General features: G+C 46.2%; 3 protein-coding genes across 4 annotated transcripts in view; 1 reads left to right on the top strand and 2 right to left on the bottom strand.

Moving 5' to 3' along the window:
- The window catches only part of AAMP (angio associated migratory cell protein), a 23,524-nt gene extending 23,266 nt beyond the window's left edge, over window positions 1-258 (bottom strand). Inside the window, exon 1 of the mRNA XM_015410027.1 lies at window positions 68-258. Coding sequence (XP_015265513.1) covers window positions 68-191 — 124 coding nt within the window. The 5' untranslated portion in view covers window positions 192-258. The remainder of the gene's footprint in view (window positions 1-67) is intronic.
- Window positions 259-364: 106 nt separating this feature from the next.
- Window positions 365-6,496, top strand: PNKD (paroxysmal nonkinesigenic dyskinesia). 2 transcript variants are annotated; one of them, XM_015410031.1, is made up of 3 exons: window positions 365-654; window positions 4,616-4,814; window positions 6,080-6,496. In XM_015410031.1, the coding sequence occupies exons 1-3, from the start codon at window positions 600-602 to the stop codon at window positions 6,261-6,263; spliced, it is 438 nt and encodes a 145-aa protein (XP_015265517.1). In that variant the 5' UTR covers window positions 365-599; the 3' UTR covers window positions 6,264-6,496. The 2 variants fall into 2 exon arrangements, with proteins under 2 accessions (XP_015265517.1, XP_015265518.1); XM_015410032.1 differs by having other exon boundaries at window positions 367-580.
- A 7,421-nt stretch (window positions 6,497-13,917) lies between these two features.
- Window positions 13,918-18,482, bottom strand: part of TMBIM1 (transmembrane BAX inhibitor motif containing 1) — a 76,068-nt gene continuing 71,503 nt past the window's right edge. The window contains exons 9-12 of the mRNA XM_015410029.1: window positions 17,212-17,299; window positions 16,691-16,786; window positions 16,221-16,274; window positions 13,918-14,633 (exon numbers count right to left, since the gene is read on the bottom strand). Of these exons, the coding sequence (XP_015265515.1) occupies window positions 14,487-14,633; window positions 16,221-16,274; window positions 16,691-16,786; window positions 17,212-17,299 (385 nt within the window). The 3' untranslated portion in view covers window positions 13,918-14,486. The remainder of the gene's footprint in view (window positions 14,634-16,220; window positions 16,275-16,690; window positions 16,787-17,211; window positions 17,300-18,482) is intronic.

Here is an 18,482-nt window from a genome sequence, read left to right as displayed (position 1 = left end):
CATGAAAGCCCCTCTGCCTGCCGCGACCGCGGGTCCCCGATCCCCCGGGTCTTCCCCGCACTCTCACCGGGTCCAGGCGCCTCCAGGTCCACCACTTCCACGAGCTCCTCCGCATCCCCATCTCCACCTGCCTCCAGGAGCAGCAGAGCCGCGGACCCCTCCGGCGCGGCGCCACCTCCAGGCTCCGCCATGGCTGTCCTCACTCACCCGCGCCACATGCGCCGCCCGCACCGACCCCGCTCAGCCGCTCGCCGTCGTTCCGCTTCTCCGATGAGGGGCGGAGCCAGAGGCGCCACGACCAATCACCGGACCGGGTTTCGATAAGGCTGGCCACTCGAAGCCGTCCAAACAGCCTCCCTCTCGTTCGAGCGTCTCGCAATTTAGGCGCTGCCGCTAGGTGTGCAGGGAACTGTAGTCCTCGTCGTCGTTTCCTGCCTCGGGGCGATCCCTGACGGTTCCAGGACCTCGAAGAGAGGTCTCGGGAGATGTAGTCCGGCTTGTGTCCTCCTGCCCGCTCTCGCGCTGCAGCCGGGGCGGAGGGTTCTGTCCGAGATGGCGGCTGCGTGTCTTCGAGTTCCGGGTAGGCTGGGCGGGGGCAGATGATGAGCCACCCTGAAGCGGACGAAGCCCGTGCTTGGGGCCCCGGGGCCGAAGGGGGCACTGCAAAGATGGGGAAAGGGCGAAAGGCTCCGTTTGCACCCAGTCTGTGGTGTCATCCTAGGAATACACTTTTGTATTGCTGCAACCTGCACTGTAGATCTGGTCAGACAGGCCAACATGGGTCAGTGCTGAGGGCACCCACCCGTGAGCCTGAATCTGCCCCTGATGGCTGGGGAGCAGTGTTCCCTCTAAGCTGAGTTAGTGTGAGCTAGCTCACTGTTTATCAGCCTCCAGCTCACAGATTTTTGTCTTAGCTCAGGAAGGATGGCTCCAGACCCAACTAATTTATGCAGTAGCCAAATCGCTCGCTCACAATTTTCATGCCAGTAGCTCACAGAGTAGAATTTTTACTCACAAGATTCCACAGCTTAGAGGGAACATTGCTTTATCGGATAATCAGCATTTTCTTGGGGAAGGTGGCTTTGGTGTCGTGGTTAAATGCGAGGACTCTAATCTGGGAGAACCGGGTTTGATTCCCCCACTCCTCCACTTGCACCTGCTGGAGGACCTTGGGAAAGCCGTAGTTCTGACAAGAGCTGTTCTTGAAAAAGAGCCGTTTCTGTCAAGAGCTCTCTGAGCCCCACCTACCTCACAGGGTGTCTGTTGTGGGGAGGGGAAGGGAAAGGAGATCGTAAGCCATTCTGAGACTCCAAGTGAAGGGCAGGGTATAAATCCAATCTCTTCTTTACATGCAAGTGGGTGGCTATTGATCTGGAGATTGTAATCCTGTGCACAGTTACTTAGGAGAAAGCTGTGTTGAACTTGCGAGGCAGTAATTGGATTCAAAAGAGCACGGAAACTGGCTGTCCATAGTGTTAGGGTGCGTTCAGACGGGCAGCTAATCCCATCATTATGCCAGTTTGAATTTTATCCCGATCTTTTTAATCCATTGTAGCATGACCAGACATCCCCCTGGTGAACTGCCTTACCGTGCGCTGCCTCCATTGTGGATTGTCTAGACAGCGTCCACTGAAGGAGGCATGCACGGTGTTTTTTTTTTAAAAAAAAAACCTTTTTGCCCATGCGCATAGGCATCACAGTGAGTCCTTGTTGATCCGTGCATGTCTAGAGATTTTTTTAAATGGTGCCTGCTCGGATTGGTCTGACGTCAGACTAGCCCGATGGGAGGGTTGCGCACTGGTGGAACGTTACGCTGGTGGAATGCTGGTGGTGGAAGTTGTCCCGCAGGTAACCGAAAACCCCAGATTTAAAGTGGTATCTTTTAAGTACGGCTCCGAAGCGCGGCAAAACGGGATGCCCACGAAAGAGGGACATTTCCCAGATGTTTGTGTCTGGACATTACCTTTAGATCCATGAGGCAATAGTGCCTTGCACGGATCTAAAGAGCCGTCTGATCGGACTCATAGAGACACAACTTCTGTCTCTAGCTGTGTTTTTCCCAACCCATTTTGAGAAAGTACACAAAGCAGTCCTGTTGAGTCCTCTAGCAAGATCAGGTGGCCAAATAAGCCAGTATCTTCCCACATTTCAAATTAAATTGTGTTCATTTCAAGGCACATTACCCAAAAATGCAGAATACTGAAATGCAAGAGTCCAAACAACCATGGATCTTGTTCTGAATTCAAAAATAGAGATCTAGCAGTTTATACTGGGTAGAAGAGGATGGTGGGGTGCAGGCCTGCTACAAAAGAGAGCGGGTTGTTATTGGTACTGGAGACCATGGTAGGAGGAGGGGCTTCTTCCTATCAATCGCATTTCGTTAGGCCCCCCCCGCCCCCGAAGGGTTTTATAGGTGGGCTCACCATGTGAGGTAGATTACATTGAGCGTGAGTGACTAGGCTAGGTTACCCGATGAGCTTTTTGGCAGAATGGGAATTTGAAACCAGATTGTCATCTGACATTCCAGCCACCATACTACTCTGTTGCTGGGATCCCTAAAAACAGAATATATGCTAATCTGATGTTGCTTCTCCCCACTGGCCAAGGTGACCAAGGCAGCCTGCAACCCCTGAGCCCCCTATGACTTAAACAGTTGTACAGAATAGGGGGAGCAACCGTATATCAGTGGTAAGGTGGGGGGAAAGCTGCATCTGCAGAAATTATTGCATAGGTACTTGTTTTCATTTGCATCTGATCTCTCTACTTGCCCTCCTGTCAAGACTTCATAATACAGGCAGCTGCAGTTTCCAGGTGTATTAGAAGACATCTAGTTGCAATATGATCACAATCACAATATTAATTAGTTCCTGATAACACAGTGCAATCCGAGACATGCTGATTTGGGAATAAACCTCACTGAACTCTTTTAAGGCCTAACTCAGAGCAAATATGCCTTGGATAGTATTGTTAGTCCACTTTTTGGGAATACACTGCTCAATGAGAGTGAAGTTTCCTTCTTCTCAGTTCTTACTTATCATTGGTATTCTGATTCTCATAAGCAGTTTAAATTTGGAGCCAGGAATTAGTGGATCACAAACAGGGAACCTGCCAGGATTTACAGGGGGCTTCTCATTTCCCCCTCCCCTATTGCTGCTGCTTCTTTTTTCTTGAAAGCCCATCAGCCTCTCCCTTTTCCCTGCTTCCTCCTGTCTTTCACACCAACCAGCCAGCATATCTTTATCTGCCTCCAGTCTTCGGCTTTCCCTGGCATCTTCTTTCTGGTGCTGAGCTGAGCTGGGCCTAATTGCAAGGTTGGGAACCTGCAAGGATATAAGAACTTAAGAGAAGCCACGTTGGATCAGACCAATGGCTCATTCAGTCCAACACTCTGTGTCACACAGCAGCCAAAAGCCAGGTGCCATCAGGAAGTCCACCAGTGGGGTCAGAACTCCAGAAGCCCTCCCACTGTTGCGTGCCCCCCCCCCAAGAACCAAGAATACAGAGCATCACTGTCCCAGACACAGTGTTCCACCTCTATGTTGTGGCTAATAGCCACTCACAGACCTTTGCTCCATACGTTTATCCAATCCCCTCTTGAAGATTTCTATGCTTGTAGCCACCACCTTTTCCTGCGGCAGTGAATTCCACATGATAATTACTCTGCGTGAAGGAATACTTCCTTTTATCTGTTCTAAGCCTACTGTTTGTTGATCTCATTGAGTGCCCACCAGTTCTTGTATTGTAAGAAAGGGAGAAAAGTACTTTTTTCTCTGCCTTCTCTCCCTTTTGGCCCCACTGTTTCCAGCCATAGCATTTCTGTAAGAGAACCTATTTCTCTTTGATTCTCAAGGACTTACAGGGGATCCCTCAGATTCCTCTATATCTCCTCCCCACACTATTTCCTCTTGCCCTCCTCTCTTCCAACTACCAACCTTTATCTACCCCCCTTCCCATCTTCAATTACATTTAATATTTCATTTATACCATGCCTTTCTTCACCACTTGGATCCAACACCGCTTACTTATTCTCCTATCCTTACTTTATCCTTGCAACAGGCTTCTGAGGTAGATGGTGGTGGTGTGTGTGTAACTGGCCAAAGGTTACCCAGTGAGCTTCCACAGCAGTGTGAGGGTTCAAGCATGGGTCTCCCAATCCTAGTCTGAAATTCTAACCACTACATCAAACTGGTTTTTGTAGGGTGGCTACTGTTGGAACAGGAGCAAGCAGCCAGTCCTGGGCAAGTCATGCAAGTAAAGGGGTATCAAGTTGCCCTGTGTTTGCTGTCCACCCTGGTCCAATGAATCCTCCCTCAAAGGCCAAAACAGCCCTGAAAAGCCCTCCTCCCTCTTTTCCTGCTTTTTACTGACAGAAATCAAGGCTGGATTACTGGCAATACTGCATGGTTGCCTAGAAATGGCGCACACGTTTTTTTTGTTTAATTTCAGATTTTTCTGCAAACCTGAGGCTTTCCCCAAGGTTATAGAAAGATCTGTCTTATCTGACCATGGCCCCAGAGTTAAGTATCCACAGATTTGGCCACATTGAGAATGGTATATATTGATTTCAATTGTTATAAAAGAGCAATTTTATGTACACAGTGTGACTTTTTTGCAGGCTTCCTCTCTGCTGCTGGGAGCCGAAAAGCAGGCTTAGTTGTGCCCTTCAAGACTCCCACCAGATGCTTCCATCGTAGCCACTGGGCTTTTAGAGAATTACAGACAAAGCCACAGCCTGGTGAGCAAGTCTATGAAGGAGAGGAATATATCCCACGGGAGAAAGCCAGGAACCCCATGAAGGCAGTTGGCATTGCCTGGTGAGCATCAAGATGTTAGCTTGTGTTGTGAGTTCCTACCCCAGTACTTCAGCTTGCTGTCACTTTTGCAGTCTACAGTACCGGGTAAAACATTGTGACAGGATGCTGGTTGAGTGCTTAGATGTGCGATGCCGGACAGCAGCAAACGATAGTAGGATAATAAGCATGGATAGTGAGTGACAGGAGGCTGTGGCTTGAAACCCACCGGCCCTTGCGTAAAGGGTCCCAAACAAAAGCCGAAAATCAACAAGAAAAGCAGCGGAAACAGAAGCTAGCCAATGTACAAGTTGAATAAAGAATATAATCTGGTAACAATACAACAACTATACAATACTGCAATATTTAGAAATCATAAGAAGGTGAAAAATCATTGGAAGGTATGAAGATCCTGGGTGCACACTTCGTTTTGAGTCACATCTTCTTCAGCAGAAATAACATAACTCTCTAGTGTTCCGAAGCTGGTATAACTAGAGAGCCTATCACTCAGGTTTGTGACTGGTTGCCTATCTGTTTAGTAGTGAAGATTAAAAACTGAAAATGACGACTTACAAAAAGATTACATTTTTGAGACACAATAGACTTCAGATGCCCATACTTATGTTATTTCTGCTGAAGAAGATGTGACTCGAAACGAAGTGTACACCCAGGAACTTCATGCCTTCCAATGATTTTTCACCTTCTTATGATTTCCAAATATTACAGTATTGCATGGTTGTTGCATTGCTACCAGATTATATTCTTTATTTAGCTTGTATACTGTTTAGTGTCTGTTTCCACAACTTTTCTTGTTGATTTTCTCCTTTGCCGGGAAGTCTTTCTGTTTGTACTTCCAAACAAAAGCCGGACAGGGAGTTGTAAGCTCTTTGTACCTTTTAATTATTCAAGAGGGCTTTTGTACGTAGGCAGTAAAGTAGCACTGTACAAAAGGCTTCACAAAGTTACTTGGATAAATTATTGGGGATTGTGATCTGTACTGCTGTGTATAGTTTGCTGTGAGTTGAATCCTATTGTGTAATTTTGCATCATTTAATGTTTCACGTTAACGCTTGTACTTTGCTTCAGTCCTGTCCTTTAGACCTGGTTGGATCTACAAGCCAAATCCTATTTCATTGTTTCTTGAATGTCCCCTCTTGTTGATTGTATCGACTCACTCTGTGTAATCCGCCTTGCATCCCAGTGAGAAAGGCGGCCTGTAAATCACATAAATAAAAATAGTCCAGACGCCATGCAGCTTTTTGCTTAAGTATTAATTTTGTCTTCCCAAGGGCCATCGGCTTCCCTTCTGGCATCATCCTTTTCTTCCTCACTAAGCGACAAGTGGAGAAGAATCGTTTGAAACAGTTGAAAATCCACCAAAAGATTAAGGCATCCAATGAGGGAGAGTATGCGAGAGAGCGGTACAAGTTGGCCACACGGAGACCAGAGGAAGTGACTGAAACAAACACTTAAGCTTTGGCTACAGTTGCAATATCCAAAGCTTCTAGTACTTATGGTTAAGTAATTCCTACTGTGCAGTTACTGGAATTAAAAGATGCTCTGATGAATTCTTCAGGCCCGGGTGGGACACAGCACAGCACTGCACCAGATACATACAGCAGGTTTCTCATGTTGCCTTTGTATGGAGATAAGCAGCTGTCATCAATAAATCCCTTTCAACCTCCAAATCCTCTGCATTTGATGGGTCCTAGAAAAGAAATACAGTAGTCTGCCTGGCAACAAAAAGCATTTTTATTTTAAAAATTCCCGTACTCATAAGGCTGTGTCAGTTTCCAGCTGCAGGAACAACATTTTGGAGAGCTCGGTAGCAGGTATACTTGTCATCCATATTCAGCTCACAGGGCCTGCAGATGCACAAAAACACCCATTGTCCATCAGGACATGGTACAGCAATTGTAGGCTCTCTCTGCTTCTGCATGTGTGCATTGCTTGCTGCTGGAATGCACAGAAAATCAAATGTAACAAAATTGTGATGGTGAGATGGAGTTTTTGCTGTACTTATCTATGTGGGAGGAGAATAGGAGCTGGTGCGACCTCACACAAAGGCAGTTGGGTCCTTAGAGAGCTGCACTTGGGTAGACAGTGCATACCAGTGCATCCAGCTGCTTCCTCCCAGCCAGGTAAGTTCAGGCGGTCCGGGGGAATTTGGGGTGTTCCCTGTCCTGTCTTTGGATATCCCCTTTAGTACCTGCAGAAATATTTCCTGGCAACAAGTGATGGTGATGAGACCTGTACTTAAGGTAAGAGCTATTAGAAATTTCTGTCATTTCCACATGTAGGTATTGGTGCATTCTTCCAAGGATATAACAGAGGGAAACGACAGTTGGGACATGCCCTTCAAATGGGGGGGAGAGAGGATAAAACCCCCCTCTCCCTATTGAGGTTGTATTTGCTTCCTTTATCCAACTCCTTGCTTTTGATTTGCACTCATGGGAAATAAGTCAATATTGCATTCTGCACACTAAGCTGTCCTCTTTAGCCCTAAGGAGTGGGGCTACCATTTGGGATCAGGGACTTTGATCAAGTGGAGACCCAAAGTTGCCTCAGAGGTCTTCTGAAACAGAGCTGAAGCCGTAGTGGCCCCTTGCTTCATGCCTTCGTAATGTGACAGTGCACCCTCTGTGGTGCCAGCCTACAAGGGTCAGTAGTCAGCTCATCAAACACTATATATTTGTGTGCAGATACGAGAGGTAGGTTTAGGTTTCTGCTAGTGGAAGAATCAATATATTTCTTGGGAGCGTGTGTTGTGCAGAAATGGAAGTCCAATATATATTCTAATAGCCAAGTGTAGTCCCATATGCAGATAATTAAAAATCAAGTTGTGTGTGTAGAAAGAACAAAATGAGGACTTCTAGGGCAACACGGTCTCTCATTAGGACTCGGAGTCTTCTGTGTGTGGCTCCAAGACCTTGACTCCCTAGGGGTGTATAATCGCAGTATGAGAGAGGATTTATCTTACCCCTCTGATAAGAGGCCCTCAGAAGGTTTTTATCAGAGCCGGCTTTTTGGACCCTGAGAAGATTTGATTCTCTCAAGGAAGAGAGTCAACAGTGGCCTCAGTGCCGGTAAGAGAGGCTTGCTCCACCCCCTCTGCTCTTTCCCACCCTCCCTTACTTATTTTTATATATTTTGCACATCTTTATATGCTTCATTTATAAAAAGGACATTGAGCAAACCTTTTTTAAAAAGAGGGGGCTGTGATCGGTTTCTCTTTTCTTCTTTTCATGATGAACTGAATTGAGTGGCAGAGACTATTCAAGTTAATTAATGATTACTCCAGTGCAAGGTTTATTGCTTTACTCCTCTCTACATCTTTGAGACTCTCTTACCTGTCTGTGGTGGTCAGCTTTCACCGCACTTCTTTGGAAACCAGCCTGTATTTAAATATAAGATTTTTTGCCAGGAATCTTGCTTTTGGTTTTCAGTGTCAGAGCCGGGTCTCTAATAGAAAGCTCTGAGAGTCCATCAGGCTTTGTTCAGGGAAGAGAAGCTTCATTTGTCTATCCGTGGTGGGGAGCTTCTTTCCACCCCCACCCCCTGGTGGCTCCACACTACCTAGTTAAGCCAGCCTTTCCATCCATCCGTGTCCATGAGCACGACCCCTTCGGGCCCCCCTCATGTTCCCCCATGTCAGACCCATGTAGTAGGGGTGGAAACGTAGTTGTTCGAGTTGTGGGGAAACACTGCAACGGTGGGTAATTTGGGAGCCTCATTGGGAGAGGGGGGGGACCCCAAGTCAGAGAGTCAACTCAGCCAGGAAGGACGGTGTATTCCTTTGGGCAGGGGCAGTACAGGCAAGTCCCCACAGCCAGCCGTCAGAGGAGGGGGGACTCCCAAGTCAGAGACTCGGCCCATCCAAAAAGACGGGTTTCTTTCTGTTGGCAGGGGCAGTAAGGGCAAGACCCCACCAATGCTCCCTCTAAGCTGTGGAGTCCTGTGAGCAAAAATTCTACTTTGTGAGCTCCTGGCATTAAAGTTGTGAGTGAGCGATTTGGCTGCTGCATCAATGAGTTTGCTCTGGAGCCCTCCTTCCTGAGCTAAGACAAAAATGTGTGAGCCGGAGGCTAAAAAACTGTGAGCTAGCTCACACTAACTCAGCTTAGAGGGAACACTGGACCCCACAATCCAACAGTTCCCCTTCCTTCTCCTTCCAACCCTTTATCCTCAGTTCTAACCAGTGGGAAACGTTCAGATTTGCATAGTACAACGAATAGACAAGTGCAAATGAGCAGGGTTGTTCCATCTCGTATCAGGACAGCCTCTTTCAAGATCTGTCAATAAACGCAAGCTTACCAAGACGTCTCAGAGAGACCGACAAGAGGGATCCCCTGCCTCTGTGGGGGGCAAGCAGAGACAGACATGAGCATCTCAGTCCAAAACTCACCATACTGGGATGCCCGGCTTCTCCACAGCACAGGGCGATGCCCGTCTCGTGGGACTCGCACTGTGGAGTCCTGTGAGCAAAAATTCTACTTTGTGAGCTCCTGGCATTAAAGTTGTGAGTGAGCGATTTGGCTGCTGCATCAATGAGTTTGCTCTGGAGCCCTCCTTCCTGAGCTAAGACAAAAATGTGTGAGCCGGAGGCTAAAAAACTGTGAGCTAGCTCACACTAACTCAGCTTAGAGGGAACACTGGACCCCACAGCCAGCAGATAGAGCAGAGAGGGAACCCCCACTTCAGAGAGACAGGCGACCCAAGCGGAAAGGGGGGGTTGCTTTGGGGTGGAGCAGAAAGGCAAGCCCCACAGCCAGCGGGCAGAGGAGAGAGGGGAACCCCCAAGACAGGAGGCCCAAAAGTGCTGGGCTGAGCCAGGGGGACCCCGCTTCAGAGACTAGCAATCCTGGAAGGAGAGGGGGGGTTGCTTCCGGGAGAAGCAGAAAGGGAAACCCCACAACCAGTGCCAAAGGGACTTGGCAACCCCCCAAAGAGTGTATTGAAAGTGGGTTGCCAACTGGCCAGGGCAGGGAGAACATCCCAAGTCGGAGACTGAAGGCAACCCAAGGAGAAACAGGTTGGGGTGGGGGTGCAGAAAGGCAGCAGCCACCCCCCACCCCCCATGAAAGTGGATGGGAAGCCGGGCAAGGAGAGAACTCCCGGGTCAGAGACAGACCCAACCAATGTTCCCTCTAAGCTGTGGAGTCTTGTGAGCAAAAATTCTACTATGTGAGCTACTGGCATTAAAGTTGTGAGCAAGCGATTTGGCTACTGCATAAATTAGTTTGCTCTGGAGCTGTCCTTCCTGAGCTAAGACAAAAATGTGTGAGCTGGAGTACCCCGCCCCCCCCCCCCCGAAAGTGGATTGAAAGCTGAGTGCTAACTGGCCAGGGCAAGGAGAGAACTCCCAGGTCAGAGACAGAACCAACCCAAGCAGAAAGGGGTGGAGGATGCAGAAAGGCAAACCCACAGCTAGCGCCAAGGGGACTCAGCAACCCCCCCCCTCGAAAGTGGTTTGAAAATGGGTTGCCAACTGGCCAGGGGAGAGAGGGAACTCCCAGGTCACAGACTTAAGCAACCCAGGCAAAAAGGGAGGGAGGGGGGGTGCAGAAAGGGAAAACCCACAGCCAATGCTAAGGGCAGTTACCTATCCCCCACCCCCGAAAGTGGTCTGAAAGTTGGTAGTCAACTTGCCAGCACAAGGAGAAAACTCCCAAGTCAGAGACTGAAGCAACCCAGGCATAAAACGGGTGGGTGGGTGTCCTTTTGGGATGAGCAGAAAAGGCAAGCTTCACAGCCAACGGGCAGCAAGAAGAGCTGCTTGCAGAACCTACAGAAGGGGTGGGGGAACTCTGCTGTTTGACTTGCCAAGGAAACAGGCAACCCCTAAGTCAAAACAAAAAGGCCTTGTGAAAGCAAAACAATTCGACCCACGTCTCCCACCCCTTGCCTCAAAGAAACAGAAGGGAGGGGAAAAGGCATTGTGGCCCTGGAACTCAGGCAAGGGAAAGCAGGTGAGAAAAAGACATACGACAACACTTTTCATCTGGCAGTTTGTGTTGTTGCCAGGAGAGCCAGCAGGTTTCTCCACCCACCCAACCACCCACCCAGTGACCCCAGTAAATTCCCCCCCCCCACCCCAGGCCCGCCATGAGGCAATGAGAACTAGCCTTGCAGAAAACCTGACACAAAACAAAGGACAGTCACGCAACTCCAGGGGAATATATACACACACCCTCCCATTCCAAAGCAGAAGGATGGACATCTCTGATTGGAAATCAGAGTTGTCTGTCAGTGTCGGATGCTCGATATTGGTCCCTCGACAGCTGGAACATCCCACCCACACCTGCTTTTCCACAGAAAACTGCAGGGGTGGGGGTTCTCTGCCGAGAGTGCCCGAACGCTTCCGAGCCAGATGCAGGAAGCTTCAAACTGGTCTGTCCAAGCCTCAAACAAGGCAAAGAGCCAATTTGGTGTAGTGGTTAAGTGCACGGACTCTAATCTGGGAGGACTGGGTTTGATTTTCCACTCCTCCACTTGCACCTGCTGGATGACCTTGGGCAAGCCGTAGTTCTGATAAGAGCTGTTCTTGAAAAAGAGCAGTTTCTGTCAAGAGCTCTCTCAGCCCCACCTACCTCACAGGGTGTCTGTTGTGGGGAGGGGAGGGGAAGGGAAAACAGATGAAAGAAGTCGCACCTTGGACTGAATCTTTTGAACTGAGACTTTGATGGGAGTTCTTGTTTGGGTGTCGGTGATGCAGCCGGAATCATAGTCTGACCACTACCCACTCAAGAGAAGGATGGGAGCTGGTAGATATGGGGCCGGTAGTGCTGATACCTCACAAGGGAGACAGTTGAAATGGTCCACCTACCGAGGCTCTTGCATTCTAGAATGGTCTGGGGGATTTTAGGGTTCCAAACACAAACTCTGTTGAGGCCATAGCGGACACTTATTGGATGTCCCATCTTGTTGACTGCATTTCACCTACTCTGTGTAATCTGCCTTGAGTCTAGGTGAGAACGGGAGACTATAATGTAATGAGAATGGGAGACTATAATGTAATGTACTTTTCTCCCTTTCTCACAATACAAGAACTCGTGGGCACTCCATGAAATTGCTGAGCGGTCGGGTTAGAACAGATAAAAGGAAGTACTTATTCACCCAAAGAGTGATTCACACATGGAATTCACTGCCCCAGGAGGTGGTGGCGGCTACAAGCATGGACGGCTTCAAGAGGGAACTGGATAAACATATGGAGCAGAGGTCCATCGGTAGCTATTAGCCACAAGGTATAGATAGGAACTCTCGGTCTGGGGCAAGGGATGCTCTGTATTCTTGGTGCTTGGGGGGGGGTCAACAGTGGGAGGGCTTCTTGTGTCCTGGCCCCACTGCTGGACCTCCTGATGGCACCTGGTGTTTTGGGTCACTGTGTGACAGAGTGCTGGACTGGATGGGCCTTTGGCCTGATCCAACATTGGCTTCTCTTATGTTCTTGGTGCTGGGGGGGGCAACAGTGGGAGGGCTTCTAGTGTCCTGGCCCCACTGCTGGACCTCCTGAGGGCACCTGGTATTTTTGGCCACTGTGTGACACAGAGTGTTGGACTGGATGGGCCTTTGGCCTGATCCAACATTGGCTTCTCTTATGTTCTTAAGTTATCTTTGGAGGTCCTGCTTTGGGTGCCCCCAGCACCTGAGGACCTTCTTGGTCAGGGCACCAATACTTTGGAACTTCCTCCCCAGGGAGATCATCTGTCTCCCTCTGTCCTTGTCTTCCACCTGCAGATGGAGACTTTGATTTGCTTAGCATATGCCCAGTAACAGTTATTGGCCCAGACTCCCTCCCCTGTTTCGGTGTTGTGTATTTGTTTTTACTGAATTATTTTATATACAATTTTAAATGCTGCTTTAATGTTCCAATGTTTTCACGTTTCCGTGTTCGCCTCCTCGGGGACCCTATTTGTGTAGAAAGGCAGCACAGAAATGTTTTAAATAAAAATAATAAAATAACCTCTCCATACGCCCCGAATCAAACTGTTTTACACAGAAGTCAACAATTATTTCAGTGGTATTTACCCCAAAGTTAAATTCGCAGCTTTAGAGAGCAAGAGTTTGGGAATGATCCCGGATGCCTCCCTTTCAATGGAGGTCCAGATCACCAATGTTAAGCTGGCATTTTACATCTCCATCCGGTTAAACTGTTAGCCCCCTACCTGCCACCCTCTGACTTAGCCATTGTGATCCATGCAACAGTCACCTCTAGAGTGGGTTACTGTAACTTGCTCTATGTAGGGCTGCCCTTGAAGTTGATCTGGAAAATGCAACTGGTTCAAAATGCAGCTGTGAGCATTCTCACAGGAACTCCAGTTAGAGAGCACATTCAATCAGTGCTCTGTCAGCTGCTTTGGCTCCAGATTGCAGACCGGATCAAATTCATGGGTCAGGTATTGCCCTTTAAAGCACCAACATACCTTCAGGACCGCCTGTCTTGGTACATCCCCCACAGAGCACTACACTCAAGTGACCAAAACCTATTGGTGGTCCCCAGCCCCAAAGACATCCATTTGTCATCAACCAGGGCCAAGGCTTTTCCAGGAGAGATCAGGGCCCTGTGGGATTTAGTGCAGTTCCGCAGGGCATGCAAAACAGAGTTGTTCCGCCAGGCCTATGGTTGAGGGCAGTACAAGGGTCTCAATCAGTGAGCCAGTTTGGTGTAGTGGTTAAGTGTGCGGACTCTAATCTGGGAGAACCGGGTTTGATTCCCCACTCCTCCACTTGCACCTGCTGATGTGACCTTGGGTCAGTCACAAGCTCTGGCACAGCTGTCCTTGAAAAAGAGCAGTTTGTGTCAAGAGTTCTCTCAGCCCCACCCACCTCACAGGGTGTCTGTTGTGGGGAGGGGGAGGGAAAAGGGGTTTGTAAGCCGCTCTGAGACTCCAATCTCCTCCTCCTCCTCCTCCTAACTGATTGGCCTCCCCCTTCCCCCTTCCCTGTGTCCCTTCTCCAGTAGCTGAATATTTCCCCTTCATATTGGGTCTATACCATCTTGATTTTAGAACAACTGATTATATTGTACTGTATGTATTTTAATATATTTTATTAATGATTTAATGATTTGATATTTGGAAATCTTAATTATCTATTTACAAACTGATGTTACCCACTCTGAGCTGGCCTTCGGGAGAGTGGGCTATAAATTAAATAAATAATCCTAGAAGGCCTACTCAGAATCCTGCTCACATGCAGTCAGTGGAGCGTACTCCTAGTGTCATACTAGAACAAACTAAAGCAGTTCCTGGTCACTCTATCACACAAACCTGGAAGATCACTTTATTCAAAAATATAAATTTTATTTGCACACATGATGTGGATCCCAGGAGTTAGGGGGCTTCTAGTTGAAAGAACTGCCTACATATTGGCTAAGTATGCTGACAAAAATACAAGATATGTTGAAGGGACTATGATACATCATACCAAGGTGGTAACATGTACACGCTGCATTCATGTATACAGGGCACTAAATGCAGCCTAGGTCTGGCGTATGGAAACAAAGAATGCAGGCATTTTATGGATTATGGTCAACGTCCGCACTGTACAGAATCTGCAGCCTCCCACTTACAGCTATCCGCTATATGAATCCACTAGTAGCTTCTATACATGTACTGGAGGTAAGAGCACAGTAGCAGAATATTAACTTCAGAAAGAAAAATGTTCCTCTGAATCTTTGGGGACAGTTTTGGCATCCTAATCTCTGCTGCCTATAATCTGCAAAAGGAAAGTAAAGATGTAGATTATATCTGTGTATATCTTGAGGGCTCCGTAGACATATTCCTCAGGGCTGATCGTGTGTTTTCTGTTCCCCAACACCAACTGCGTATCATATGCAAGAAACTACAAAAAAAAAAAAGCATGAGAAAGCAATTAGTTGTGTGCTTCAAGAAATTATCCAATAATAAAGCATTTATTCCTGCTCTTCTTAGCTACACAAACCAGGATCTAGGCTTGGAGGGCTAGTTCATGTGTTACAAAACTGCAATGTGAGAAGGAAACACACTTTGTTTGAAACAATACCCACTATCCATTGTATGTACAAACTATAGAAATCCAGGGCCCATCTCTGCTCCCTTGAACATTTATAATGGTAGTCACAAGTCTACCTAGGAACTTTGTCATATACAGAGTGACCCCAAGTCCAACCAAGATTTTTCTTCCTTTGGCTCCCAATGTTCCACCCTGTCTTCCATTACATATATTTCCATTCAACAGGTTTTAGGCAATTGTTTCCCGGCCAATTCCCCATGTACTTCTGGGTTTTCTCCTCCTAAAAAGCATCATTCCTTTGTTACTAAAGAAATTATAAAATGTTCCAAGTTCCCATCCAGCAAATAATGAAACTAAGTGAACCAGAAAAAACATAAAGTACTTTTTATGTCAAAATTATCTCAGAATAATTCAAAACAACAAACCTTTTAAATTAATGTGTTTATGAAAGTTAATAAAATAAGCTATGTATGTCATTAATGAATCAGCAAAAATTAGTAGGAGATTCTTTGGTTCCATTCCAAAACATAAAGATATCATCCAAAATCTTTTATAAAAAATAATATATTTTCAATGGATATTGCTGTCCTGAAGGATATACTTATTTTCCAATCTATCCATAAACAGATTGCCCAATCTGGTGCAGATCTGCACCCCATAACCATGTCTGAGATTTGCCAGAAAAATTCTCCTTGGAATTGGGGGGGGGGGGGAATCTTTAAACATAAGTCTGCAATGTGACGCCGAAAGGACATTGGGGTGCTGATCTCTTTTTTTCTAGCATCTCCCATAGTCTTGCGGAATATGGGTGTAAAACCACATCTAGAGTGACAAAAGAAAAACCCTCCTCTGCATGTAATTGTATATTGTTAATGTGGTTTAGAAAATCCACTGTATCTCTTAAGTAAAAGCCAGTTGACTGGACAAAGGGCTTGAGAAAAAGACTCAAATACTGGGCCAAAGGTTCTGAAACAGATCCACATCCTGAAACTATGGGTCTTCCTGTAAAATAGAAAATACATTTTTTAATAAAAAAATTTTTGGACAATATCTTTACAATTTGGAATGGAACCAAAGCCCTTTTTGTTAATTTTGGCCAATTCATTAATAACATACATGACACAATTACATTTGAAATCTAAAGTGCATTTTTTGGAGGTATTAATGAAACGAGGCCAGGCACGACATTAAACTGAAGGAAGCATTAAATCCCACGGACGTTTGGGAAACTGGACTGTTCTGAAAGACAGGGAGGGATGTAAAAGAGGAGCAAAGGCAGGAGAAAGAGGCGAACAAAGGGAAACACAGCACATGGCTAACGAGATATGGACAAAGCCTTCTACCTATTCTACAGTCCTGTGACCTGCCTGGAGTCCTTGCAACAGGACAGGCAACAGCTCTTAAATGTTCCAGTAAGATAGTTCACTCTTTACTAACCAGGGTGAAAACTATTGCACCGATAGCTGCATACAACATGTGGAGCCAGTAAACCTGCAACAGAAAAGAGAAATCAGTGAGTTGTCCCTTTCTTTAACTGGTTTCCTAGATTGCATAAAGAGGAACAATGACCAGAAACTAAATGCAAGTAACAGAAGATGTTCAGAGGGATGGAGAAATTAAATGATTTTAAAAGGAAAGCCAACAGGGTATTGGATACCCGCAACCTCCCAGTCATAACTGAACTACCATTGGGGCAGACAATTGGTTATACACATTGTTCTTTTAAATAATGTTAGGGAAGAATACACGTTCTTGCTGTTGCCATCAGATTCAGTGACACAGAGTTCAATATGTCCACATGCACATTGGATATAGAGCCATAAAGAAAGACTAAATTGTCACTTCCAGAAGAGCCATTGGGACTGGAATTGATCCAGGCCCCTCAGTTTTCTCCATTAGCTGCTTACATATTTGAAGGATAGGACAATTGCTGTGATAATCCCAGTCACCATGACAACGATGCCCAACACACAGAACAAGCCAGCACAGGATGTAAAATCCACCTGCAAATGAGAAAAGCACATATGTTAGGAGAAGATGGGGAGAAGAGATGCAGACAGCACATTACCCACTCTATTGTATACCACAACCTATGCTGCAGAAGACTTCAAGGCCTTGCCAATTCCATTATATTGAGAATCATACACAAAGTTACATTTACCCCAAACTTTCAGGTTTATCTTCATAGATACATGGACAATGAACATGTAAAGTTAAAAACCAGGCCTTTCAGAACAGCACATTTGAAAGTCAATTACTAAAGTTACGTAGTGGCAGTATAAACAGCACTGAATGTACAGGAAGCCTGGCACTCTCATCAACTAAAGATGAGAATTTCCCCAGGAAATTAAGGATGAGAAATTCCCCAAGGAATTTGTGACACACTTAAGAAAGCAGTATTATATGTCTTAAGGACAGTGTACTTCACCTTTGTCTGGAAGCAGAAGATGGTGACTATTATGGCCACGATGGCTGTGATTATCATGGCAAGGAAAACAGCTTTTGTATTATACGTACTGCAAACAAAGAATTGAACATTTATTTCACCCTAAGATTTTTAGCATTACAGAGGCAGTGACAAAAGACACCGTGAATTATATCCTTAAGGCATACTGTCGGGAATTTATACACACACATACAAATTAGTATGTCACAAAAGAACAGAGTTAATCCTGCTTTGGTAGCTAAAAGGAGCTGTTTAATTTAATTTAATTTAATGGGCCAAAAAAATTTGTTTGGAAGAACGTCATACTTCTTCCTTTTTTTAAAATAAATAAATAAATAAGATTAGCAATAGTTTGTAGAATCAAAACTGCAATGCTGTGAGACTGAAATAAGTTTTAATATTGTCTTAGTATTTACTATTCTGAAACAGCAGGGACATCCTGTACACTATGCGGCCTTAGGCAATTGCCTAGGGCACCAACCAAACTCATCACCCCCACAACCCACTTACAGCAACGGAGTCTGCCCTGGGAGGAACCCTTGGCTGAAGTGGACAGCCAGTGGGTACCCTGCACCCACTTCGCTACCTCCATCAGATGGGCAGGGCCTCCTTTCCTCCACCAAGCCTCACCTGACCATCATGACAAACATTACTCTCATTTCAGTGCATCCTTTAGTCTGAGTTAGTACCCTTTCCATAATGAATTAATTTTGACTTTAGCAAGTCACAGACTTCAACTGAATTTTCTGCCAAGTAATTTTATTTATGATCCTAACCTATGTCATCCTGACTTTATGCCTTAATGTTGCACTTAACAGAAGCATCTGTCATTGGGCTGCTTCCTCAATGAAAATACTAACACAATTAAGTACTTTACTGAAAATAAATATTAGTAAATGCAAAGTGGCATGAGACAATTAAAGGTGTTATTCATAAACCGCTCTGACTGCAATCTTTCAAGCAAGTATTGTAGGGATTGCAGTAAGAGAAGCGCCCCCACCCGCTCCCCAATAAAGCAAGAAATGGAGAGAGCTTTCTTTCTGGATGATTCACACATTTCCCAATTTAGACTGGAGTGGGACTAAAATGAGAATATTAGCTGTGAATCAAAGTTATCCAATAAGTTCCCACCAAACAGAAACAGAGCAACAGATGATGCAATGGAGAAAGCTGCATTTGGCCAGAGTGGTTTTGATCAAATGCCTGCAGCAGAAATGCTGATTAAATAACAGTTATGGCCTTGTGATACTACC

Source organism: Gekko japonicus, unplaced genomic scaffold, assembly GCF_001447785.1.
Source record: "Gekko japonicus isolate JY-2015 unplaced genomic scaffold, Gekko_japonicus_V1.1 scaffold219, whole genome shotgun sequence".
Lineage (NCBI taxonomy): Eukaryota > Metazoa > Chordata > Lepidosauria > Squamata > Gekkonidae > Gekko > Gekko japonicus.
Note: the sequence above shows the minus strand (reverse complement) of the source record. Positions and strands in the feature narration are given on the sequence as shown.

Coding starts and splice junctions, on each gene's coding strand:
- PNKD (XM_015410031.1), top strand. CDS start 600: ATGATGAGCCACCCTGAAGCGGACGAAGCCCGTGCTTGGGGCCCCGGG. Junction 655..4,615: donor TTGGGGCCCCGGGGCCGAAG/GGGGCACTGCAA, acceptor ACTTTTTTGCAG/GCTTCCTCTCTGCTGCTGGG. Junction 4,815..6,079: donor AAGGCAGTTGGCATTGCCTG/GTGAGCATCAAG, acceptor TGTCTTCCCAAG/GGCCATCGGCTTCCCTTCTG.